Consider the following 27,555-nt stretch of genomic DNA (forward strand, 5'->3'; position numbering starts at 1 on the left):
ATTTCAGACACCTCGTAGTCTGATCTCCCCTGGCTCCCATGTCACTTCCTGTGACTAGATTCTGTGTCACATCTAAGGGACGCACGCAAAAGGTCTCCGTGGCAACGGGTCCAGCCGCCACGCCTCCTCTGCTCGCTATACTTTGTCACCCCTCACCTCTCCTGACTGCCTTCTGCTTCCTCCCTTTTTTGACAGCTACAACAGAGAAGGAAACTGAGAAGAAAAGTCACTGGTGGAGCTGCTGACAGCGCTTATCACCAGCAACTTATCGTAGGCGACCGCTTTCTGTGAGACTCGCAGAAAAGTCTCTAAGAAAATATTTCCAGTGAATTTGGCGAGGGTGAGAGCACATCGGCGGTGCCAAATCTCAAATCGTAAATTAAACGATTAAGTGAGACGGTAAATGATGCAAAGAGTCGCCTTGGCGATGCCAAATATTCAGGGAATGCTATTTGACCCAATAGGAGTGTGCTTCCTCCCCGATGTCTGACAGCCTGAGGATATGTGCAGAGTGATCAGCTGTGGGGCTGCGGCGCCACCCAACATGTTTATAAGCCTGAACTGAACTGGGTCATGTCAGGTGAACATTAAGGAAAGGATTATAAAAGAAAGACTTGTTTCTCTTGTTATCAGATTAACACTGTCTTATGCAGCTGATGTTGAACTGACACACATGCAAAGCTTTGTTTCTTAAACTAAAGGAGATGGAAACAGTGGGTTTTATAAAGCTCTTTTGTCTCACCTGGGTTAAAAGATAAAAAATAAATCAAGGATCCTCATCCTCATAAAGCAACACGATTCACCACTCAGACTTTAGGAAGACGGGCGGTGGGATTTGAGCTCCGAGCTAGAGATCATTATGTGGTCGCCACGAAGGGAATGTGACCACTAATCCACACCACTGAACCTAATAGCTCCTACTGAGTTGTAGTAGTGCACATTGAATGGAGCATAAGAGTGTTTCAGGGTCTCACCTCTGCCACTGCGGCCCACGAAGCGGAGGTCGTTGAAGCGCGCTACTTGGTTCTTCATCACACCTGAGGCGTTCCGCAGCTCGGCGGAGTAGTTCTCATCGTTGCCAGCCATTACTGTGACAACTGTCCCATCAGTGATGTCTCCCAGGGCAACCACCTGTCATGAAGGTCAAAGGGCAGAAATTCAGGAACTACTTTGGGAAAAGTTTTTACGGGAATACACACATTTTACTCCTTCGTGCTGTGACTCAAAATTGGTTAAATGTTAATCTCCATCCACAGTGCGTTACAACATATTCTCTCCCTCTGTTCATGGTTAAAGAAAATTAGAAAATGATTCCAGGAAAAAAATTTAATAAAGGGATCGCTTCAGTGTAAAAGCCAAAAACAAGAGTGAAATCAAACCTCGTTCTCAGTTTCACTGGTAAAAGAATTCATCTAGCTAATGTGACAGACTTGTTTTACACTATACCATCTTCCTTTGAATCACGTTGATAAATGGATTTAATTTCACTTCTCAAATGCAGTCTTAAAAAACAAAAGCGGCAAGGCCTCATGTTATCATTTAGATTCCTGGATGCAGATAAAAGAGCACGAGTAAAGGCCCACAGAGCAGCAATAATTACAGAGGCGTAGTAATAAGAACGGCTAAATCAGGCATATATTTTAAAATGTGTCACATTTGATTTGGAGCCAGGGCTACAGCTACAAATTTCCACTTTGGCTCGTCTTTGATCCATCCTTTAAATAATATCTGTCAAGTAATTAATAGGGCCTTTCCTGTGAAATATCATGGGAGCAAAAAAAATTGTCAAGGCTTGCTGCATGTGGAAATATATCTTTTTCTGTCTTTGCTTTTCTGCTCATTGACATTTCAGTAAAATCAACATGGGAAGACTAATTACAATAATTTCGTATATTCATTAAAATACTGGTTATAATAGGCCATAATGTGGTTAATGTAACATTTTTATAACATGTTGTAATATAATTATCATATTTTGTTTTAACATATGAAAATAATTGCCTAATATAGATAGAAAACTGTAATTAATCACCATGGAAACAAAGCATTGATTGTGGGATTATACACTGGCTGTTTAGCTGATTATTGGCAACAAATACATTTTAGTTTTTGTTTGTTTACAAAATATTAAAAGAAAACAATATGAACATGTGGTTAATTTCCTTCTTTTTATATCTAGATATATTTGACCAAACCTTTAAAAAAAAATGTCTGGCCCTTTAAACACCACGTTTCCTTAATGCTTTCTCATTTTGTAAATTAATTTTCTGAACATATTTTGTTTGTGAAAAGACATCAAAAACTGCCAGATAACATTGCAGCATTCATTCTTAACAGACTCAAATTTTGGCATTTGTAATAAGAACATATAAGAATATATTTTTCAGAAACTGGTAAAATAAACAAGTAAATAACACATGAGGGAAGATGATAAACAATACAAAGACATCAAAATCTGCCAGATAAGATAACATTGCAGCATTCATGCTTAACAGACTACATTTTTTGGCATTTGTAATAAGAGCATATAAGAATATATTTTTCAGAAACTATTAAAATAAACAAGTAAATAACACATGAGGCACGAGGATAAACAACTCAACAAAAAACTCGGCATCCAACATTATTAAATTAAGTTGATAAAAAATAATGCATTCACTCTTTTCTAAAAAACATTTTTTAATGCTTAATTTAGTGTTTGTTTGTCTTACAGTAAAGTCACATTGTGGTTTAGCCTGCTTTTAATTCCGCAGCACATCACAGAGAGAGACAGGACTTACCTTGAAGGCGACAGGCAGCGTCTTGTTGCACCGCCAGTGGGAGGGCAGGACCGAGCACAGAAAGTTGGGGCTGTCGGTGCGGACCAGCTCGGCCGGGTGGTCGGCGATGATCTCGGCCATGCTGCGGTTCTCGTGTGGACGCAGTCTTGGCACCGCCGCCGCGTCCGGCTGTCCGACTGGAGAGTTCACATCGTTCATCTTCCCTGGGACCGGCTGGAGGCTGTTGGACGGCGGACTGAACCTCCGACTGGCGCTGGGATCTACGGGAATTCGCATCACAACAGCGTTGATTATCAAAAAAGGCACCGGAGGCTCTCCAAGCTCCTCTCTTTTCTTTCTTTCTTTCTTTTTCTTTTCTCTCTCTCACACGCTCAGGGAGAAACTATCCGCCGCTGCTCGCTGAACCTCAGCGCGTCTGCCAATGGAAAATGGGACTCCGTGAGCGCACAAAAACTCTCTCCACTACAAACTTTAGTGGTCGCCTTCAAAAAAACGACACAGAATCTCCCGGCAAGAAAAACAAACCCTTGAAAAACTTGATGATGTTTTAAATGGCGAGCTCTTTTTTTTTTGTCAAACTTCTCCTGTGAAGCGTCCATGCGCCATAACGCAGGCGTAGCTGCTCGTGTGTGGATATAAATAACATCAAATAAATGTCCGAGCACGTAATGGGGCTATACAATTACAAAACAACAACAGCAGCAGCAGTTTCTAGAATGGAACTCGTCGTCGAGCCAGATGTTTAGAACGTTTTTGTCTGTCTTCCTTTAGTGAGAAGTCAAAGCGCTGCTGCTCCAGGTGCGTCATTGAAGTCTTTGTGCCAAACTGAAAAGGCTCTCTAAAAAAGCCCTCGGGCGATGTACACACACACACACACAAAAAAAAAAGTTTTCAAAGTCAAAGGATTACGCTTTAACAATACTTAATAGAGCTTATTTATAACCCCCGCGACGCCAAAGCAAAGTGTGCGTATTTTCCGTAAAGTCTCTCAAGTTTTGGATATATAGGGTTAAAAAAGGTGGATGAAGTCGAAAAAAAAAACATCGCCGGTGAGATGAAGGAGGCGGAAAATAGAATCCCGTATTTTGTAGCCGTAAATGTGGTTTTTAGTGTTTGGAGGCCGGGGTTTCCCGTTGCTCAGGCTTTTTTTTGTGGTTTATATAGCTCGGGCGCCCAGCAATTATTGCGCTGATGCGACTCCAACACGTGGTGTCTGGAGTCAGATCCATTCCCTCTGCCATAATCTATCACGCCTATCTATAGAGAGACGACCGGACAGGTCTCAGTAATATCTTATACTTTCATCAAACACATTTCACACCCATCATCTCTAGATAAAGAGTTTAACACACACCAGCCTACATACCGACATGTTAGCGCTCACCCTGGACCATCCGTGCGCTCCTAACTCTGAGGATGGTCATCTCCAAGTCATTAACACGCCATCAGTCCAGTGTTGTGTTACCACTATGATCCAAACAATGTGCAGCTCACAAGAGCGTTCAAGAGAGAGCCGAGAGAGAAGTGAGTTACACTCCATAAGATAGGAAGGAGTGAGTGAGTCACCGGAGAGCAGTGAGTCAGGTAGAGGCGGCAGGACTAGGGAGTAGAGTTTCACTCGGTCGCACGGGAGAGCTGTTGTGCAGGTGTACGTACAGGTATTCTGCTACAGTATATATACACGGGCTTTACTTTATGTTCATCCACAAGTGTGGCCGCTTCTTGTAAAAGCGAAGGCTCTCTTGTGAGAAAGTCAGCTGTGTAAAATCACACTCTTGTTGTGCCTCATAAAGCTTGTAAAATTATTATATAGCTACAATTTAAAAAGACATGCAAATCCAAAGGACAGATGGTAATTTTTTGTAATGGGTTATGTATGAATAACGGTGATGTGTTTTGTTTTTTTTTGTCTGATGGGTCTTACTTGTCTGCCTCTCTATGGCAACAGTATATCTATTGTATGTGTACTTTTTCTCAAACTGAGCTGCCTATGGATGCAAAATGAATTTCAGTGCAAACTGACAATAAAGTTGTATCGTAGTGTAATTTACAATTGCACGTAAACTAAACATAACAGGGCCAAAAAGATGAGCCTCTGGATGATTTGGACAATGCGTAATTACGCACAAACTCTGACTGTTCATATGTATATCTCAAAAAGGACAGTAATTAAGTACTCAGGGACTGCACTTATAGGTACACATTTGAGTTACTTTACTTAAGTATTTCCATTTTAATGCTACTTTATATTTATACTCTACTACATTTCAGAGGGAAATATTTTAAAATATTTTTTTACACCACTATTTATTTGACAGCTTTAGTTACTTGCAGATTTGAGGTACAAAACACATGATGAGCTCATAAAATATGATGTTTTGTTTTAGATTAACCTACCCAACAGTATATAATGTAGTTAAAATGAGCTGTTCCTCAACAGTACAATGATACTTGCACATCAATGCATGAGTAATAATACTCCAATAACATAATATATATAATAGTATAACACTCACCGGAGCCATTTTTCTGCTTTATGAATAGGCTACTTATATATTTTTTTATCATGTAATATTTACAACTTAGGACTTTCACAGTGTGGCATTGGTACTTATACTTAAATAAAGGATCTTATTCCACCACAGCAAAATGAACGATGCAAAAATATTCAACTTGCAAATCACACATTTTTCAAACCAAGACAAATACAACCCTAAATCACACATTTTGATGCCATTTTTTAAATACAATAATGTAATAAGAAAATAAATAAAAACAGCATTAATAGCATATTTACATCCTTACATAATTACAACTTCCCACTAAACAAAAAAAATAAACAAAAAATTGTTCAAATAAAAATAATTTAATGCTTTTATTTTAGTGCTGAATTGTGTTATATTTTAGTGTGGATGCTGCTCTGAATGCAGTCACTGCGAAGGCCTCCTGTGTCTACTGTAGAGGGCATCATCTACCCTCTGTGAGACTCCATATCTCAGCCGGCTCTCATCACCCACCCCACCCTCTGCCCTGATCACCCATCAGTCTCCCAGCGAGGCTTTTTTGAGTGCCACATCACACAGCGGCATGCGTATTTGCCACTCTGTGTTCCTTTTCCGTTGCTACCACACAGGCTTTTATTGCAGAGAGTCTTTAAGACAAAGGCCTTTGATACTCCGGGCCTGTTTTCAAAATAAAAGGGACTATAGGAGGCACAGCTGTCAGGTTATTTGGGTCTTGTCAGCTTGTTTTTTAAGCTCTAAAGTTGGATACAGTCTTATACATTTTATAATAAGGTTTCTGTGTTGAGAAAAAAAAGAGCCTAAAGCCTGAGGACTGTAAGTAACTTGAAATAACTTGACTTCTTGTGTTTCATAAGTACGTAAGTACGTGGGTGTGCACACGCATACATGTCTGTTAGTGTGTGTGTGTGTGAGGATGTGGGAGGGATATATATAAAGTCTGAAAGCATTGACATGCATCTGGCACCTCGTCATGTGGACGGGGGGAAAGGGAGGAAAAAAAAAAAGAGTGATTGAGTTACACTTCCCCTCTGTGTGCCCCAAACACCAGAAATATGGTTCACATTGTCCAACATTCTCAAAGATCAACTAACAATTCATGGATGGATAAATGTGAATAGTAGTAATTAAATCTGTAATAGTGATAAACATGGCCTTGCAGGAACCGTGGAGGCGGTTCATTCCGACAGAGTTAAGTTTCAGCTCCGATAATATCATTTTTTCACCACTGAATACATTTGGGGTAATGTGGAAAACATCCTTAATGTTGTAGTGGAATTTAATTTAGGAAATGTCATCTGAGTCAATTTCATGCCATCAATTTAATCAGTCTAATTATTTATAATGCATTTGTGTTTTTACGTTATTTTGAATGAAATTTGAGCTGGAATTTCATTTTGGAACTCTTTTTTTTGTATGGTTTATTCCTAAAAGATTTCACATCCCACTTTTATCAAGGCCATCAACTTACACTCACTTTCAGGCCAACTAATCAGTCTTAAATTTTGGATTTTCTGCACCCTGTTATTGTCCCATCAGAGGCAGCGGCAGGAAGAGACTCTTGATTTTCCCAGCCTGAACCCAGGCCCCCAACCCCCCCCCCCAACACCCCCTTCCCGGTGTAGTCGTGACTTAAACCCTGACAAGCTCGGCTCATCAAAGAGTGTTTGTCCCATCTGACTCCGCTTTGCCTCTCCGCTGTACGTCCAGCATCTGTCTTCCAGCTCCCTACAGGATACGGCCCGCATTCATACAGTAAAGGCCTGCTGTCTGACTCGCTGTCATTCAGAGGTATAGGCCGACCTCTTGAGTTTGAAATCTGTCGTTTGAAGTCCCGGAGATGTGAGGGAGACACCAGAGGAGGCGTTAATGTGCCAGAATACGCTGTTCAATCAAAAAAATCAACCGCCTTCGGTGTCCTGGATTTAACCCAGCCAAAAATCAACTCCTGATTAAATGTGAACGCAAGTATTGGAGTATATTTGACCTATCTCTCTCAGTATTAACAAACTTAATATCATGTAGTAATGAATCAAGCATAAAGCTGTTCATTCAGTGCGGCTGCTGCTCGCCTGGCGCACAGCTGGATCGTCTCTCTCAGCTCTGGTATTATTCATCTACTGTGTTACACTGGCTTGGAGTCATTGCACAGTAGGAGAAGTCACTAACAGTGAAGAACCACAGTATACCACATCGGGCAGGATGTGCGTTTTATGATTTATGGTAATATTGTATTTCTGCCGCTCAGTTACAATTATTTGTTTCCAATAAAAATCAAACTCAGCTGACGCTCCCTGGCTAATTTTCCTGTCGAGATATCAAGCGCGCAATAAAAAGTTTCTGTTCTCGTTCCCACTTGGAATGACAAAGGCTGTGTGAACCGCTAATGCACGCATGCATGCTGTCTTTAATGTTGTCAGTTAACTAACCAAGCAGAATCTCTCTCTTACATGTTTTTTTTTTTACAGCGTCTGTCAACGTCTTTACGTCTCTCTTGCTGTTTGACACACACAGAGACACAAACACACACTTAGAGGTCCATCTATCCTCACTATTAACACCTCATTGGGAAAGATGACAGGACAAACAGAGCGCGGTGTTGATGCTCAAAAGTGCATCAATAGTCTGGGGCAACAGCTAGAGCAGGACACATCCGTCTCTTTGGGTTCGTGCACATGCACACACTTTTATATTTGACAATAACTTTGACTATATAATAAAAACACAACACTCTTCCTCTATCCTTCTCCTTTTCACAAGCACATACTCTCATCATCCAAGAGGAAAAGTACAGCCACTTAAGACTCAGGATAAAGGCTCCATTTCACAGTGGTGCATTTTTCAAGACACTTAATTATAGCTTTCTAGAGGAGGGCTGTGACGAGGCCCAGGCTTTTTCAGCTCTAACGGGATGTTTCCATGTTTGGCAGGCCACCAGCCCGACCGGCCTGCCAGCTAACCAATCAGCGAGCCCACCAGGCTAGGCAGCAGAGCGGCCAAAAGATCCAGTCTACTAGCCAATCAACCAAACCAAAACTGCCGGTCACTTAGTTAGACTCGGGGCTGGTAGCCGGCCAACCAGGCAGTCAATTAGCGAACCGGCCAGCCATCAGAAGAGCATGACGATGGGCAGAAACTTTACTTTTCGTGAGCTCATCGACACAACCTCAACCGACTCGCATTCACGCACTGATCCTAGATCACAGCTAAGCCCTTAATGACTGTTTGTCACCGAGCCCGTGACATCACCGTGAACTGTTAGGACGAGGACGGCACGTTCTGCGGTGTGTGTGTGTGTGTGTGTGTGCAAGTTCTCGAACGACCATTTTCACGGAGTGCAATCCAAGTTTTGTATCAGACTTTGAGGTGGCTGGAGTGAGAGACAGAGTTTAATGTATTTATTTCTCAGTGAGAATACAGAAAGAAGTTTTGTCTGATATTTCACTCTGTTCTGGAAATGGCAGAGAGCAGCATGGAAAGAGATGGAGACATGGAGGGGGCGGCTGCTCACTGCTTGTGGCAGGAGGGTAGAGGAGGGAGGGATGGAGGGAGGGGGGGTATAAAGACAATTTCCTCTCTGCTCTTATTGCTCTGACTGTCTGCCGCCTACCGCCTTCATGGAGGTCCCTAATTGAGATCACTTGTACTTAAAAATAGGAACAAAAAAGGAACTTCTGTGGGCTGGGAGATGGAGAGGAGAAAATAAAGCAGTAATACGTGACGAAGGCTGCCATTAAAGAGTCCCAATGATAGATCTGAGCGACTGGGGCGCACACGGAGCTGAGAGCTCTTTCTCGGTCTGCCAGGGAACCCTCAGATGTTGACGTGTCACACACCACCTGCTGTCACAGCGCTGCAACTGTGCATGTGTAAGAGTGTGTATGTGTGTGTGTGTGTGTGTGTGTGTGTGTGTGTGGGTGGCTCTTTGATGGGGTAGAGTGACAGCGCCCGGGGCTGAGGCCAGACATATGCCAAAAAAAGTGGGAGTTCAGTTTTTCCACTTTTGTATGAGTGTGTGTGTTTCAGTTTCTTTACATAGCTGCAACTAAATATCTGTAGAGTGATCAGGCATATTTGGCCCCACTCTATGCAGCCATTGTGTCATTAGCCGTGCTATTATTAGCCCTTCGCTTTAATTCAGCCGTTCCACCAATCACACCCTCCCTCGAGCGGCCTTTCCCAGACTCAGTCCCAGAGTGTCCCTAAGGCGTGCTGGTTTCCCCTTCAAAGCATCTATCACTCAATCAGGTCTGATCGTGCTATTAATCAAACAATGAGCCCCCCCCCCTCCACCTCCTCGGAGACCAGTTTGAAGGATTGGCTCGAAGGAAACGCAGCGTATCCATGAGTGGTACCGGACCGCGGCTAGGAACAGGAACCCCGTAAAGAGCGTTTTTCTTGGACCGAGACCCTCTGTAGGTGCTAAAGACAATACAGACACTCGGGCTAGGCCAACATTCCACTTTACACTTTTCCCTTCCTCTGTGTATTTCACTGGTCTACTTCCCCTCTGCAAACTAGCCGGCTAGTATCAAAATATTTATAGTACATCTGCAAGACATGCTGTTCTCATGTATCCAGGACCGTTTAGCCGTGTGTTCATTACGCGAGGTAAAACTAATACCAGATTTATAGGGGGAGATTTACTCTCTGTTCTCCCCTGTCCGGCTGGTGCGATTGAGGATGATTTATGCGAGGCGAAGAGGCACCGGCGAGATAGATAGAGTGACTACACGGCGAGAGGCAAACACGCCGCGGCCCAGACTAGCACTCGCAGGGGGGCTATCAGCTATCACTCGGCCGTTTCCACTGCTCCTGTTTCGAGACTGGAGGGAGGCAAAAGACAGGAGGGACGGCGGCTTGAGACGAGGGAGGGAGAGGAAGGAGACAGGAGGTAAGGATGTATGTATGTTTATGAATGGAGGCAGGGTTGAGGTCCAGGTGCACTGGGTCCAAATCGATATAAGGAGCTGTAGAGGAGGGCCAGATGGAGAGAAAAAAAAGTCTGTCATGGATGCTCAATTGCACGCAGACATAAACATAGACGGTGCAAACCCACGCCTTGAAATGTACCATATGCATTTTTTGGTCTTGGAGCGTTTAAATGTGTTAAATATACTATCTGTTTTGCTTGGCCATCACCACAGACTGGGTATCATGAATATTGCTGACAGTCACTGAGCCCATATCCTGGCATTGCTTTGCTACTTCATTTCTGGGGGGTAATCAATGTCAAAGCTGTCAGTCCGTATGTCCAAAACGGAGACAACAGCCAATCAGATAAACAGGAAATGAAAAAACAGCACTGGGCAGGCACCACATGCAGCCGCAGCACTGGGCGTGCATCGAGCAACTAGCGCTCAACTTCCGAGGGTTTGGATCTCGCTCTCCTTTTCTTTTTTTTCTCCCCCTCCGATCTCTTCCTGATCGCAGTCCAGCTCGGAGCTGCTCCAAAAAACACTGAGCATGAACTCTGCGACCCGGAGCCATACATACTGGATCGGATTCCAAACCATTCAGACGTCAAAATGGCCCCGGGAAGGCTAGGGTTGGGAAAAGGCCTCGCATGTAGCATCTGATGCTCCGTGAGCCGAACGAGTTAACAAATTAAGTTGAGAGTGTCACCGCTGATGCAGCACACTCAAGAGATGGGCCTTTGCTGAAAACCTTAGCCTGTAATTACGCTGAGCCTATTAAGCTACTGGTCAGAAATGACTCACAACAAGGTGGGGGTGAAGAGGGGGAGAAGAGGAAGGGTGGATGGAGTTCACTTTCATAGTTTCTAGCCTGAGATGTCCTCACATGAAATCGAATCCAGTCATCTTTGGAAAAGCGGGTTCAGTGAAAGAAGACGTCATGAAAGTTTGGGGGAAAACATGATTTTCAGAGCAGATACATGACTATTGTGTGATTATTTGACCTATGACCCTGTATTTTCCACAAGTTGTCGGTTATTCCGGGACAGAGCCTTTTCATGGCGTGTCTGCTCTGCCCCTCACTGAGATGACGCCAGCTTTATAGCGCCTAAATTCGAGGTCGTGAGCAGGGAGTCTCATCGACTGCCGGGTCCCACGGGGAACATCAATTACGTTGCGAAATGCTGTCCTTCAAACACAATCTATTCTGTGGTGTTGCATTATAGCTGAGAATTTGAGCGTCACACACATAAAAAAAAAAAAAAATCCCTCTTTGGCAACAGGGTTGCTGGGATGTGGTCTAAGGCTGACAATTAAATTGTCCGCTTGGAACACGCCGTCGCTCTGGAAGCGCGGAATATTTATGGCGAATAATTTCGCGAGAGCTGATCATCTTAAATGTTTTAAGTGGATTTTGTGGCGTCATAGATCACTCTGATATGTCCTCGGGAGACTGAAAACTGTCCCCAGTAGTTGCAGAACTCATTTACAGACAATTAAAGAAGCTCTAAATAAGCCAACATCATCTCACTGTTGAAAACAGTCTCTCACCAAACTAGAGCTGTTTTAGCAACTTTCCTGCAAAAGGGGCACATATTTGACACTTTACAAACCTCAAAGTGTTATCACATAGCTCTCTGAACATCTTCCAGTCCAAGCAAAGCAGCCTCTACCAGTAAAGAAAACTATAATACAGGTATACAGGGTTAAAAGCTGTAAACATTAAACCCGTGTTTACATTGCAAGGGATTCTTTTTCATTAGTAATTGCCTCACACTGTGAGCCTGATGATTGGGTGATATTTATGATGGGCCCCTAGGGCCTGCTTCCCTCTCAGTCTCTCTCATGTCTATAAAATCTTTTACTCCTGGCTCAACTGCAGCGCAGACAAGGTCCCATTAGAACCTGATTGTATATGCGCTTTTAAAGTGTGCCTCTATGGTGCCTTTAATGTGCTTGTGTGCTCATATGCATGTGTTGTGTGTGTGCGCAGTATGTGTGGAGCAGTAAAGGGGCTGGCTCTGAGACTTTGGTTAACCGGACTATAATTTGGAGGCCCAGTGAAGACTCCCAGCAGCCTCTCACTGTTTGTTTACCAGAGAGACTGTTTCTGCTGCATCTGCAGGGTCCTGCAGGAAAAGGGCGTGTGCATCTGTCTGGCTGTGTGTGCACAAGTGTGTGTAGGTGTGCAGTATTTGTGTGAAAGTGATATTTTGTAGAATATGTAAAGATACATCTGTCTGTGGGCATTGTAAAGACCATTTGGACTACGCATTTCCTTAAAGTAACACCTTTTCTAATGGACTTCTTTATTTAAGGAACCAGCGCTTCCAATTAACTCTGACATCCCCCATACTTCTTCTTCCTCCTCCACCTTTAAGCTACAGTAAATCAAGGCTACAATACACCGCCCTTTCTTTCCTGAAATGGTAGCTTCGTCATAAATAAGAAAACAAAAAGAGCTCAACTTCACACAAAAACACCCTCACATTAAAAAGTGTTTGTCAGCAAAAAATGGCTGCTATTTTTGTTTGTTGCCGAGAGTAATTCTCCCGAGACTAAACTGCGCGCTTTCTGTCCCAATTGGGCTTTTTCTTTTCCACCCCATCCTCCTCCCAAAGCAGGAATAAAAAGAAAACAATGCAATTCAAAAGACCGGAGCTCCCAGCCTGTCATTTAGCTGTAACTTTGAATTGTCTTTGCTCTGCGTGAGCTGTTTTCTTTTTGCACACACAGAATTGTTGCAGCATCCTAAAAATTCCATCACGAGAGAGGAAGAAAGACAGAGGAGGAGAGGAACTTTCAAAATATCCCTCTAATAAAATATTCCTGCTCCTCTGGGATCCTCCTTTGCTCATTCAGCATCAGGAGAAGTGAAGAAGTGGAAAACGCCTGTTATTGGTCTCCGTCCAAAAAGGAGAAAGAGGGAGAAGAGAGAGAGACCTATTTCCTTTGGGGAAAGACAGAAAATAGAATGAGCGGCGCAACAGTTGACGGAAAACTTTTAACTGCGACAACAAAAATGAACTACAGACGACTGTAAGAGGGCAGCTGTCTGGGTGAGTGACAGGATTCAGCTCCAGACTGAGAGCCTGCTCCAGCGCGGATCAGACAACGTGTACGTATGTAGGCTTTGATCACACGGAGCTGCTTGTCGGCGCAGTGATGATTGGATTGAATATATGTAAACTGGAACAGCTCGGGGATCAACATAAAACACACACCAGCTACAAGTCCTCAAAAGATGCCAGCCTCAGTCACAGGAGAGAGCTTTGTGTGTAACGGAGGGGATTTTGCAGTTTTGTAACATTGCTGTACAAGCAGATATTGTTCGAAACTTTTCTTTTTTTTTTTTTTTCACAGCAAAAGTCATACAGACTTCTGACAATTTGCAGCAAAGTTGTAAACCGGAAAACTAAACCGGCAACACTTTCTTTTAACCCTCTATTTTGCCTTTATAAACAGTACGCTAACACTTAATGAACAATTTATAACACACTATAATGCAGTTTAATCAGATATAAGGACATTTTAAGTGTCTCTTAATGTATCTGTCAACAACTATGATTTGACAATACAATATAATACTAAATCATCTAAAATTAAGTAAACGCAATAACGTGTTGCAATCTAACCCCACTAACTTATTTAACGCATTAACACAACTTGGGATTTTTAGGTTGTAGCGGGCTCAGTTTTAAAGCTAGAGTGAAGATACTGGCATCACATGAAACTACAACACCTAAGGAATCCATTGGTACCAACCATGTACAAAGAAGCTAAATAACGCTCCAAACTTAAATTCATTGCCATTTTCAAAGGGGTCCCTTGACCTCTGACTTCAAGATATGTGAATGAAAATGGGTTCTATGGGTACCCACGAGTCTCCCCTTTACAGACATGCCCACTTTATGATAATCACATGCAGTTTTGGGGAAAGTCATAGTCAAGTCAGCACACTGACACACTGACAGCTGTTGTTGTGTTATGTTATGATTTGATCATATTTTTTATTCTAAATGCAGTTCCTGTGAGGGTTTCTGGACAATATTTGTCATTTTTTTGTGTTGTTAATTGATTTCCAATAATAAATATATACATACATTTGCATAAAGCAAGCATATTTGCCCACTCCCATGTTGATAAGAGTATTAAATAATTGACAAATCTCCATTTTTAGGTACATTTTGAACGGATAAAAAAATGTGTGATTCATTTGCAATTATGGACAATCATGTGATTAATCGCGATTAAATATTCAAATCGATTGACAGCCCTATCTAAAATACATATTTTTTATGAAATATTTGAAAGGGTTTATTATCTACATTAATGAAGTAGTTATTTAACCCATTCACTCTGGTTTAGTGAGCGTTCAGCTCTGACTTGCGCGGGGTGTTTGAACCCTGTGATACTTGCGTGCAAGTCTCGTTCTAATTATATTTAATAATGACGTATGTATTTATTTACAAATACCCCTCGTTTACTCGCCATGACAACTGAGCAAACTCGGTCTGCTGACGAAGGCCATGTGATGCGGGTGAAAGCCCCAGGAGATATCTGGCGAGTGAACGGGCAGTTTATGGATTATAATTGTTCACAAATACTTTAATAAACACTTCAAATGTCCTAATAGGTGCTTACGACTACACTATAGTGTGTTTTAAACTATTTATCTATTTCCGTTTTTATATGCTGCTTAGAAAAGCTAAGTAAGGGGGTTCAAATAAAGTGTTACCACATAACCTTGTAATGTTTTAGCTTTTAATCTCAATTATTTGCATGCTTGTTTCCCCCCTTTTCTTTATCTCTCTCTCTCTTTCTCTCTCTCTCTCTCTCTCTCTCTGGAGGCCACTTTACAGATGAGAGCTACCTTTTCTAGCTTTCCACTTCTCCCCTGAGACTTGTCAATATCAGCTACACACACTATTCAAAGTTCAAAGCCTAGCATCCCACTACACACACCTACGCACACTCTCCCGGCCCCTTTTGTGTCTCTAGGGCATATTTAATTTCAGTGTCTGTGCACACATTTGATTATGCCTCCATGTGCGTGTGTGTGTGTGCGCCACAGGTGGTACGGTGCTGGTGACTCTGCTCTGATTATTGCGGTGACCAGAAGCATCGCCGCCCCGTCACATTTGTCATCGCCCCTTTCCTGAAAGCGTGGGTGGGAGGGGAAGGATGGAGGGTGGACATAAGGGGAAGGAGAAGAAGGAGGAAGGAAAGGGAAGAAGAGGAAGGTAGATGATGGTAAATGGCCACCCCCGCGGTGCCATATGGGAGGTGGTTTGAAAGAGTCCTGTCTTGTGTTGCTCTTACTGTATGAGTGCAAACCGATCCTTCCCTTTGTATCATATCTCTGTCTCACTTACTCTTTTAATGTTTCTCTCTCGCTCTCTAATTTTCTCACTTTTTTATCCCCCGCTCTCACATGAAAGAATATCGTCGAAACCCTCTCTTCTACACACTCGCAGGACTTCAGAGTTGTCAGGACACCATTAAAAGGCTTGCGTGGGCGTTGCCGAGTGGGTGGGCAGTCTGATTTTCAGGTGTATTTGATCTGTTGTGTTCACACCTCGGCGCTGGCGGGGGGCCCACTGTGTGGGCAGGTAATTTGAGCAAATTAGGAGATGGGGGCATGTGTGTTATTAACGACACCCAGCACCCTCCACTGCACGTCCACCTATTGTTCCCTCCTCTACACGCACCTTTCTTTTCTTCCGCTCAGAGTCCCCCCTGGTCCCATCTGTGCCTCCTGCTCAACACCCAACAGTCCGGTGTATGGAATGCACACACACACACACACACACACACACACACACACACACACACACACACACACACACACACACACACACACACACACACACAGTGCACATGGGACGGGGGCGGCTGGAGGGAGGGGATTGGTTCCAGGTGCCAGTTTGAGTGAGAGCATTAATCAAGCAGACAGATCTTCCTGTCACAGACACCTCCAGCAACACTGTATACACTCTTTACAGTGCTACGCCTGCACAGTAGTGACTACAAACCCCACTGTCGTTATTCCGCGACATTGCCACATACTAAACTCCCATTTAAAAACACTAAGTTTCTCACTGAAGTCTTTTTTAAATGTGCGCTGAGTGACAAACGACTTGTGAGAAAGTGAGCGCTGATACCAACGTCTGAAGACACGTTGTAACAAGGTGTACTTATCCCCTCAGACAGCCCTACTGATCTGCTGCCAAGCTATTGATCACAGTCAGAGCTCGCTGGAGCTCTTTGATGCTCCGTTACTATCCAGCAGAATCCTACTCTGTGTTTACACTCACAATTCACAGTGCGTGTTACCTGATGTAAATAATCAGAATTGCTTAAAAAATATGCCTAACACGTCCAACACGCGCTGCTCTTTTCATGACCTGCTGGTAAGTAGGTTTATATATTTGGGAGTTTTGGCCTGAGTCAGAGGGGATGCCGCATTCCTTTAAGATTAAACTAACAAGGGGGGAAAAACCTGCCCTTTTTCTCCGGCGTGGGGCAGAACAGGTAAGGCCTTGTGTAGGTGCTGCGGCCGCGCTCTCACTCACGTCGTTACGGGCTGAACCCAAACATCCAGGAGGCTCGACACTCCATATTTCCCCCTTATAGAAACACGGGAGCGTGGAAGCGAAGCCGCCTCGGCCGTTTCGCGGGGAAGCAAAGAGGGGGGTTAGGGGGACGCTAAACAATGGTGTTCAGGTTTCCTGCGGTTTGCTGTATCAGCTATCTTCTGCCTTAAATAACTCAAAGAAGAGAGAAAAGAGAGGACATGAGCGGAGTGAAAGAGGTATATGAATCTGGGTTATAATACTGGTGTTCCGTTTCATTAGGGTGAACCGGTTCCAAGATAGACCAATTTTCAAAGTGTTAGGTAGTTACTTCCTCTCTGAGGGCTTATATAGGATAACGGTAATTCGCCCAGCATGATGCAATTGAAATGGATGCAGGATCTTGTTAAGTGTGAAAATAGCACAAGCGCCGCATTAAAAGCCTCACTGGCTAACGCGATGGCATTAAACTACCAGGTAATTATGGTGCGTTCAAAAAAATCATAGCTTTCGCGTACAGTAGCATGCAGGGCTATCCAAAAAACACACACACCAATTTGGCTAGAGTAAACACAGCAAAGATATTTGATTTATTGAGAAAAAAAGAGAGAGATGTTAGCACTCACGGCGTTTAACAAATAGGCTTTATCACTCCATCGGGGGAAATTGTTTTTTTGAGTCTATTATCAACACAGTAAGCGCAGTCAATTGGCAGGTTGCCTTATCATAACAGTGTAATTAGCCCCCCAGCTACTGAATATGGGCATAAAAGAAGGGATAATACACAGTGCCTTGGGAGTATTTACACTGAACTCACTGTTTGTTGTTGCAGTCTCCGTAATACAGGAGTGAATGTGATCTCACTCTGCAGTGAGACTCCCATGTTTCAATAACTCCTCACTGCTTCATTTGGAAGGAGGAGAAGCAAAATATTGTGCACATCTCTGCAGTTCAGAGGACGAGAGGACAAAGCGTGGCAGTCGACGCCACAGAAAATTGATTTATTGGTTGAATTTGTATCACCTTTTCATGGCTAAAATAGACTCTATGGCCTTTGCGAACAACTTTACAAATTAAAAGAAAAACTTTCTCCTGAACTTTCACATCAACAGTGGGGGGAGGACGTATTTCAGGCCGTTCAAATCACAGGTTACAGGAACACTAGCTCCCCTGACACTCTCATTTAGACCTTAATAAGTGCCTACAGCCTCTTTAGGGCCATAATCAACCCACCATTCACTGTTGCTACATTATGAGTGAAAATACAGACCAATTAATCTATCTTTGATTAAACACTGATCACATTAACACTCTGATTACCCTCAGGAATCATGGAGACTAATGTGAACCTCCAGCACTAATAAGTCCTAATAGCTGGTGCAAATACACACATAGCACCGTTTTACTCCATCAATATGACCCTACTGGGATTAAATAACATGTTTGCCTCAGAGGTACAATTAAGCATTGCTAAATAGAGTTCCTTTGAGCCTGGAGTTAAGGGAAGAGTCTTCTCTGCACAGTAGCAGCCAGTGAAGCGCTCGGATTTTTCCCCCTGGCTTTTTCAAATTACCTATTGATGAGTGGGCTTCACGTCTCTCCCTGGCTGGGGGAGGGGGGGGGAGAGAGGAGGAGGAGGAGGGGAGGATGTCTGGTTCACTTTTAAGATGTCTCCAAGAAGCAGGCCTGTGGTTAGATCTAAGGCAACACTTATGCAACAGAAGCTGCCTTTCTCAAATACATATACGGTTTCCCTGCAAATTATCAGAGATTTTCTTCTGGGGGAAAGTTTTCCGCCCGGAGTCTTCAGATATTTACCCGCTTTTTTCTTTTGATCGTGTTGATTTGGGTCCGTCTGTGTAAGCACTTTTTTTTTTTTTTTCTTCTCTCTAATGCGACTGCACAACTTTACTGAACGATAATTGCTCCCATGACTTAATTGTCTATATGTAATTAAGTTTGTAATAGAGAAAATAGGCACTTAAATGTTCCCCAGAGAGCCATGGTGGTTGAGTGGGTGCCACACATGTTGAAGATTATTCTGCCCTCCTCATCTGATCTGCCAGTCTGAGGAGTTATAAAAAATGTATTTGAGGCAATTAAATGAGAAAAAAAAATGCTTGATGTAAATGCCAAGACAAATTTTAATGAGCCCCCTTTTTTTCTCAATTTGGTATATTTGCCCCGCTCCCCTCAAGTCGGCTCAATTTATCGCTGGGAACTCAAGTCTTAAATTAAAAATGTCCTTAAATACAAATGTAGGGACGGGATGGAGTAATGTGGCTTTCTAACTAACAAAACATATTTTGTAACTTGTGTTCTCATAAAACTGTCTGACGCCGGACAAAATGATCCAGGAGAAACATTGGAGAAGGAGAACTTGTACTTGTACTTAAGAAAATATATAAAATCAACAGAAGGCAAGACTTGAGCTCAGTTATATGTATGTAGATCTGTATGTTGCTATGTGTTGCTATGCATATATCTGTATGTTTCTGTGTACTGGCTGTGGAAACAAATATCCCTCTTGGGACAAATAAATCTAAAATATCATGTTTTTTGTCCACCAAATGGATTCAAGTTGTGAGGAACAGACAATCAATACTTATATCTCAAAATCAAGATTAACAGAAATAAATAGATGTTCTAAAATCTAAACTGTATGTAGTAATTTTGATATCAATTTCATCCTATTTCAGTTTACTGAATACCCCAAATCAAACTTCATTCAAACTCTTTTTTAGACTAAACCAAAACCAAAATGTTTACGGTGCCAATCCTAATTTTTGCCAGTTCTGAGACACTACCGTAAACTACATTTATTTATTTTTAAATCATAAATACAACAGAAAGCGCTGGTGGTCTTGCAAAATCACATTGCGCTGTCAAGGGGGCTTTTTGTGGTTGCACTGACAGATTTACTACCCAGATGTTCATAAACAGGGGCAACATCAATGAGCCGCAGCACAATATCAATCAGCAATACTTTATACGAGAGAATTGATCAGTGATTATCTTTCCTCCTCTCCACCTGAACATCTGCACACAGCTGCTCCTCTCTCTCCCTCTGCTCACAGCATGCTTTCAATTTCCTGCAGCGCGGCTCCTCTCGCTCTCCCGCGCCCCGACCCCAGAGACACACCGAGGGGTCAGAGGTTAACATGGTAATAGGTGGTGGTGATTGGTAGAAGACGCTCACTCTCTCCCGGCTTTCAGAGCGTATTAGGAGCCACTTCTGCTTCTGTGCGGAGCCGGAGCCCAGAACAGCTGTGCCTGACCACGGAGCGACTTCTTAAAAACATCTTTTAAACATTTGATTTGGACAGAGGAGAGGAGGCTATGGACCGAAGCAGAGAAAGGGGGGAGGCGAAAGGGGGGGGTATATTAAACTGTCTATTCCTTGTGTCGCACGGGAATGAAAATGTTTGTTTGAATTTTGAAAATTCATCTGGTAAACCTAAAGACATCATTTATTCTGCTGATTAAATTAGATTGTGTAAAGAAGCTGTCACAATAGAATACAGCAAACCGAAAACAGAGGCCGCAAACTGCAGCGTGAAGGTTGGCCTTCACAGGTAATTGGGAATCATAAAGTTGACACTGCTACTGTTCACAGGTCTTGAATTTGTGTGGTCTTATTTCCTATAGATCCACTTTGGGATCCAAGCAGGATCTTAAATATATGATGGGACAAACAAAATATAGTTGGAAATTGAATTGAAAATGTTTTTTTTGGAGCAAATCTTTGAAAACAAATATTTTTTTAAAGGGAGAAAATACAAATCAGGAGTTATGTTATACAAACAAATTTATATTTGATCTTTTTTAGTCATTTGCGGAGAAGCAACAAGTCAGAGTGAATTGATGGATCGAAGTTCCAATGAATTATTCCAGCACAAATGACAAATTAATTTCATGGAAGTTGACATGGAGCAACTTCTTGTTCAAAGCGGATTTATGTCTGTTGATTAAACGCTCCCCAGAGGCTGCAGAAATCTATGCTGATTAATTAATGACAGCAGCGCGGCTGAACAATTTCAGGAAGCGATTACAGACCTTTCTTGGCATGCTAATCGATACTTCTTCCCTACGCACAAACGGAGACACCCAACACACACGATCCAGTAATCCCCACATCTTGTTTCAATGCTCGACTGTAAACTCTCTTGTGCGGTGTCTGTTTACGTTTGTCAAAAATATCACCCGTGCTTTTGTTTTCGGTTCCGCAATGGCATCGCTTTATAAATCTAAGGGTACGTTGCACAAACATGTCATCTTCCTCTTTGAGAAATATTTATAAACATCACGTAGAGTAAATACTGGAATCTCTAAATGCAGAGAGGGTTTTTTTTTTTTGTATTTGCGCACCACAAAATGCCTTGATGATAGTTGGGTCTTTCTTCCACCACAAAAGCTTGGACCTTGATAGCAAGGTCCTCAATGACCTCAGCTGATCCCCCCTCCATTTATCTGGACCCAAATCCTTCAATCAGATCCAAGATCGTTACCCCCTTTACCCAAACCCCTTAATTCCTCTATCCAAAACCTCAACACCTGACCCCAAGTCCTCCCCGTGACCCGAGCCCCTACAACCCAACTCCAGACACAACAGCAACCGGCGAAGCAGTACTCACCCCAGAAGAAGTTTTGTTGACATGGTGTCACTGTGCTGAAGAGGCTGTTAGATGCCATAGCTGCCTCTGGTTGCAGCAAGCCCCACTTTTGTTCCTCTGTGGTTTCCGTGACCCTTGACACGTCCTAAACCAAGAGCACGCAGCGTGTCATGAAGAAAAAAAAATGGAAAAGCCATCCACAAGACATGCTTTTACGTATCAACTATTTGGATGACCACAAGTAACAACCAGGTCTGGTTTTATAGAGCACAAAAAAAAAATTGCAGAGGCAAATATCGCCTTTGCGGATAGATCAGATGGTGTCGGACTTGCTTGCTTGGCGAGTGTGGTTGGAACGTACTTACTCGCTTAGCGCCGTCCTTGTGACTGGTGCTGGCCCGCGACGATTAACCATTTACACTCCAGGTCGCCCTCAAACACCAACCCCGAGCCGCACGTCTGTGGTTCTGTGGTTGTTTGGGAGGCGAGCAGAGCCCTCACACAACCCAAAAGGCACCAGCTTTAAAACTCGTCTCTTTCCTGCCCTCCATGTGCCGTCACTGGAGAGCCTGGGTCACATGCCCTCTGACGTCATCACGGCACGGCAATTGGGAGTGGGACAGCCTACCGTTGTGGCTTTCTTCCCTCTCCACTCCTCTCTCTCCTTGGACTTTTTTCTCTCCTCTTTGGCTCCCCTCCTTCTCTCTCTTACGCGTGGTTCAGCAGCGTTTCCAGGCTCTCTGGGGGATCGGGGTCTGACGCTCCCATGAGTCAGGAGGCTTCAGTGGGGGCAGCTTGTTCAACCGCCCATGCCTCCTCAGCATATGGGGAACAGCGCTCTCTCTGCTTTGCGCTCCCTTCACTCTTTCATCCCCCTCCCTCTCTCTTTCTCTGACTCGGCTGCTCCTTCCCTCAACTCCTTTAACAGGCTGCCGTGCTGCTCCTGTCTGCCTCTGAGCAGGGAGAGCTGAGCTTGGTAAGATTTGAGGGTGTGAGTGAGGAGCGAATGGCTGGCTGACTGGCTGGCTCGCGGTGTGAGACTGGGTGTGTGTGTTTGTCTGTGTATGCATGTGCAGCAGGGAGAATGGGGAAAGAGAGAGACAGAGAGGCTGGGTGAGTGTGTGTGCGAAGAGAAAGCGGAGGCGGCGTGAAACTGCTTATTTACAGACGAGTGTGTGAAAGCTGCTTCAGTGTCACTTCTGCAGCCTGAATTTGCCTTTCTCCACGCTTTTTCTCTCTCATTTCACGCTCTTTCTGCCGCTGTGTCACAGACAGTAGTCATGTTATTGTGTCATTACTGAAATGTGTGTGCGTTAGGGCTGTCAATCGATTCAAATATCTGATCGAGATTAATCGCACGATTGTCCATGGTTAATCGCAATTAATCGCACATTTTGTATCTGTTCAAAATGTACCTTAAAGGGAGATTTGACAAGTATTTAATACTCTTATCAACATGAGAGTGAGCAAATTTGATTGCTTTATGTAAATGTATGTATATATTTATTATTGGAAATCAATTAACAGCACAAAACCATGACAAATATTGTCCAGAAACCCTCACAGGTACTGCCTTTAGCATAAAAAATATGCTCAAATGATAAAATGACAAACTCAACCCCAACAGGCAACAACAGCTGTTAGTGTGTCAGTGTGCTGACTTGACTATGACTTGCCCCAAACTGCATGGGATTATCATAAAGTGGGCATGTCTGTAAAGGGGAGACTCGTGGGTACTCATAGAACCCATTTATCATTCACATATCTTGAGGTCAGAGGTCAAGGGACCCCTTTGAAAATGGCCATGAAAGTTTTTCCTCGCCAAAATGTTGCATAAGTTTGGAGTGTTTTTTAGCCTCCTTGGCGACAAGTTAGTACGACATGGTTGGTACCAATGGATTGCTTAGATTTTTTGTTTTATATGATACCAGTATCTTCACTCTAGCATTAAAACTGAGCCCGCTAGAAATTGCAAGTTTCGTTAATGCGTTAAATAAATAAGTGGCAACTTTGACAGCCCTTGTGTGCATGAATGCATGCATGCCCGTACTGACCCTTTAATTGGCTCTCATAGAAGCGACAGACGGGGGCGATTCCTGTAAGAGCCCGTAAATCGTGACCACCTGTCTCCTCTGTGAAAGAGATGCCTTCTCACAGTCTCGCTAACACTGGGAGACACACACACACACACACACACACACACACACTAGATACCCTGCAAGAATGGCCTGCCAACATGTAGTGCAGCGCAGGCAGCTCATGACAATCAACGATGAATCACCATCACGCTCAACACACACACGCACAGATTCCCACACACGCACATGCAGTACACAATCCTCACCCGTCGCGGCTCGTGTTTGATCAACGACCTTAGGTGTTTGTTTCAACACATCAAAACACAGGACAGGGTGTTAGTACAGAAGCAGAGGAACGTGTGGAATGAGAATTCAAAAAGGTTCGAAAGTACATTGTGTCAATGGCCAGTGGGAAAGTACAGTGTGACTAAGCAGTGAAGAGAAGAACAGTGCTTTGGGCTCTTTTCTTATGATTTGTTATTGCCAGTGGGAACTAACTCAATCAGTCATTTGAATAAATCTGTCACTGTTGTTTAATTATAGCCTGTGATTTAAAGAAAATAAAAAAATGTCACGTTGTTCATGGGATTCAAGCTATCCCTCTCTGATTTTTAAACGGAGGTGAACAGAATTTTGTGTCTGTTGCTCACAACATTAAAATTATTGAAAAAAATAACGTCTTTCTAGAAACAATGTTCCCACTAATATGCACGTAGACAGTCCTCACTGTGAGTGGTTTTCATTGGAACTCCTTTCTACCTAAGAAATAGTCCCAAAGAAAACTGTTCACTGTTTTTTATGGATTTCTTTTAACAAATACTTTACTTTTACCTCTTTTGCATTGCTGTGGCAGCAGAAGACATATCTCAAAACTAGGGCTGCCAATCGATTAAAATATTTTATCACGATTAATTGCATGATTTTCCATAGTTAATTGTGATTAATCACACATTTTTTATCTGTTCAAAATGTACCTTAAAGGGAGATTTGTCAAGTATTTAATTCTCTTATCAACATGGGAGTGGGCAAATGTGCTTGCTTTAAGCAAATGTATGTATATACTGTATTTATTACTGCGAATCAATTAACAACACAAAACAAATGTTGTCCAGAAACCTTCACAGGTACTGCATTTAGCATGCATTTGACTATGACCTGCCAAAAACTGCATGTGATTATCATAAAGTGGGCATGTCTGTAAAGGGGAGACTCGTGGGTACCCATAGAACCCATTTTCATTCACATATCTTAAAGTCAGTGGTCAAGGCCATGCCAGTTTTTCATCGACAAAATTGAGCACAAGTTTGTAGCGATATTTAACCTCCTTCACGACAAGCTAGTATGATATTGGTTGGTACCAATGAATTCCTTAAGTTTCATATGATGTCAGTATCTTCACTCTAGCTTTAAAACTGAGCCTGCTACAACCTAAAACTGGCAAGTTGTGGTAATGTGTTAAAGAAAATTAGTGCCATTAAAACTCACTTTGCGTTAACGCGCTATTATCGCATTAACTCTGACAGCCCAACTCAAAACCAAAATTCTTTCAAGACTAGATAGATACCAAAAGAGGTAAGTGATAAAATATGTTAAAACAGGCAGAATAATGTATTTTAAGACATAAATGAAGCATTTCTAAAAGTAACTCTCTAAGATCATTTGTCTTAACAAATCTGTTAAGGCAGTAAAGTTACAGTAATTCTAAGAAGCAACAAAATCATAAGCCTGAGATAACACAAAATCAATTTACAGTTTATAACATTAAATCTAAGTGAGGTCAATAAACAAATTAGTAACTCATGTTTGCACACACAGGAAATATGGAGATATTTGAGCTAAACATATGAATAATAAAAGCATCTGTCTGAGTAATTAAGTAAATAATCTGTTCAAAAAATGAAAATAAACAAGTTTCATCATTTAGCAAAGGAGCCCTTATTTGTTTCAAATCTTAACGACCTTAATATAGTTTTAGAAAAAAAGTCGCGAATAAAAATGTCAAACATGAAATACAAACAATCCCCACAAATTCAACGGCACAACAGCATTTCCACACGTCTCTGCCACCGACCTTATTTTTGTGCAGTGAAACATTTGCCTTGGCTCGGTGCTTTGTAAATATTTGCTGTCTAAAACAAGAACATGCCTCTCGAGTTGCGGCGCATGTTACAGAATCCTTAGGGAAGGCCTATTCAGGTGCTGCACACACTCTGAATATCCCAGAACGTACACACAGATACACACACAGTACTCACAGATTTAATCGATCATGTCAACCGTGCAGTTTACCTTAATGCTAAATATACCATTCAACAACAGTCTTCCTTAATAATGGTTACACTATATGGTTTGGATCTCCAGTGCAATGGCAAAGACAGGCTGTACATAAGCTGTAGGTTGGCACTTGATACTTCAAGAATAATATTCCAGGTCATGTATAAACATTTTTAAGGTTATTGTGAATGGATGCTTAGCTGTCAGAAGCATTAAACTTTAGGACAGAGTGCAGCACCGCTGTTCTGAGCCACAGTAAATTACACGCACTATGATGGGAATATAATTTGCACATCGTGATTGAATCTAAAATACTGAGCGAAAAAATAAAGCATAAATGTCAAAACCTCAACTCTCATGGCAGGAAGCACAGCTTCTTGGGTGGCATGGCATGTGATAAACAACCTTGATGGTGAAAATCTGAACTGTGATGATGTTGAAGTCTCGGATATCTCTGCATGACTTCTTTAAGAGCTGCAGGGATTGAAACTGCAAAGAACGGAGGATGTTTTACCCCGATACAGTAACAAAGTTTAGCTAAAGTCGGCCAAACATTGTTTTACTTGCCCAACTTTCGGTCAGGTCAGCGGTTCACCCACCTTAAGAAAACCACAACAAACCGTTTTCCATCGCTGAAAACTTTGAACCACAACCTCGACTCGTGTCTATAAGCAAGTCTGGAGATTTAACTCAACTGATGATCACCCCTGATCTAATCCAGAAAACATGCAAATTAAAGGTTTTGATTTTGTTTTCAAAAGTATAATGTTTTGGGGGACAATTGGCAAATAAACAGTTTGGTTAAAAAAGGTATTTTTGGAATTTATTCTGGCCTGATTGGAGGGATTTTTGCAATTAAATTGTTGGAGGAGCCAATGATCTGAAGTTCGTGTGAGTGTTTTAATTTTTAAATAGAGCTGTCAAAGTTAACGTGATAATAACACGTTAACGCAATTTTTTTTAATGCCACTAATTTCTTTAATTAATTCATTAATGCAACTTGTGATTTTTAGGTTGTAGTGGGCTCAGTTTTACAGCTAGAGTGAAGATATTGGTATCATATGAAACTAAAGAAAACCTAAAGAATCCATTGGTTCTAACCATGTCATACTAGCTTGTCGGGAAGGATAATGCTCCGAACTCGCGCTAAATTTTGGTGATGAAAAACTGGCATAGCCATTATCAAAGTGGTCCCCTTGACCTCTGACTTCCAGATATGTGAATGAAAATGGGTTCTATGGGTTCACTTTATGATAATCACATGCAGTTTGGGGCAAATCATAGTCAAGTCAGCACACTGACACACTGACAGCTGTTGCTGTTTGTTGGATTTTGAGTTATGATTTGAGCATATTTTTTATGCTAAATGCAGTACCTGTGAGGGTTTCTGGACAATATTTGTCACTGTTTTGTGTTGTTAATTGATTTCCAGTAATACATTTATACATACATTTGCATAAAGCAAGCATATTTGCCCACTTCCATGTTGATAAGAGAATTAAATACTTGACAAATCGACCTTTAAAGGTACATTTTGGACGGACAAAAAATTTGCAATTAATTTGCGATTTAATATTTTAATCAATTGACAGATTTAACATATCTAATCATACTGTGTACGTGTAGAAGCAGTGGAGAGAGTTCTATATAATATATAGAACGTTCACTCAAGGGAGGTACCGCCAGTTTGGAAAGGCCTTCATTTTGCTGTACAGACAATTTTTGTAATATATGTCCTCCTTGCTGTCAAAAAAATAGCTTTTATGTGAAGGTAATAATGTTTAAGGCTGGAATATG

At 42.3% G+C, this 27,555-nt stretch overlaps 1 protein-coding gene across 6 annotated transcripts in view; it reads right to left on the reverse strand.

Annotated features, from left to right (window-relative positions):
* Window positions 1–22,682, reverse strand: part of runx2b (RUNX family transcription factor 2b) — a 47,773-nt gene extending 25,091 nt beyond the window's left edge. Inside the window, exons 1-4 of one of the 6 annotated variants that reach the window (XM_074616167.1) lie at window positions 21,772–22,682; window positions 21,428–21,551; window positions 2,781–3,040; window positions 975–1,131 (exon numbers count right to left, since the gene is read on the reverse strand). In XM_074616167.1, coding sequence (XP_074472268.1) covers window positions 975–1,131; window positions 2,781–3,040; window positions 21,428–21,485 — 475 coding nt within the window. In that variant the 5' untranslated portion in view covers window positions 21,486–21,551; window positions 21,772–22,682. Of the gene's footprint in view, window positions 1–974; window positions 1,132–2,780; window positions 3,041–4,146; window positions 4,885–21,427; window positions 21,552–21,767 lie in introns of those variants that run through there. The other 5 variants (XM_074616168.1, XM_074616163.1, XM_074616164.1 and 2 more) reach the window with 5 other exon arrangements.
* Between the last annotated feature and the right edge of the window lie 4,873 nt (window positions 22,683–27,555).

The sequence above is a fragment of the Sebastes fasciatus genome, chromosome 18 (genome assembly GCF_043250625.1).
Source record: "Sebastes fasciatus isolate fSebFas1 chromosome 18, fSebFas1.pri, whole genome shotgun sequence".
Classification (NCBI taxonomy): Eukaryota; Metazoa; Chordata; class Actinopteri; order Perciformes; family Sebastidae; genus Sebastes; species Sebastes fasciatus.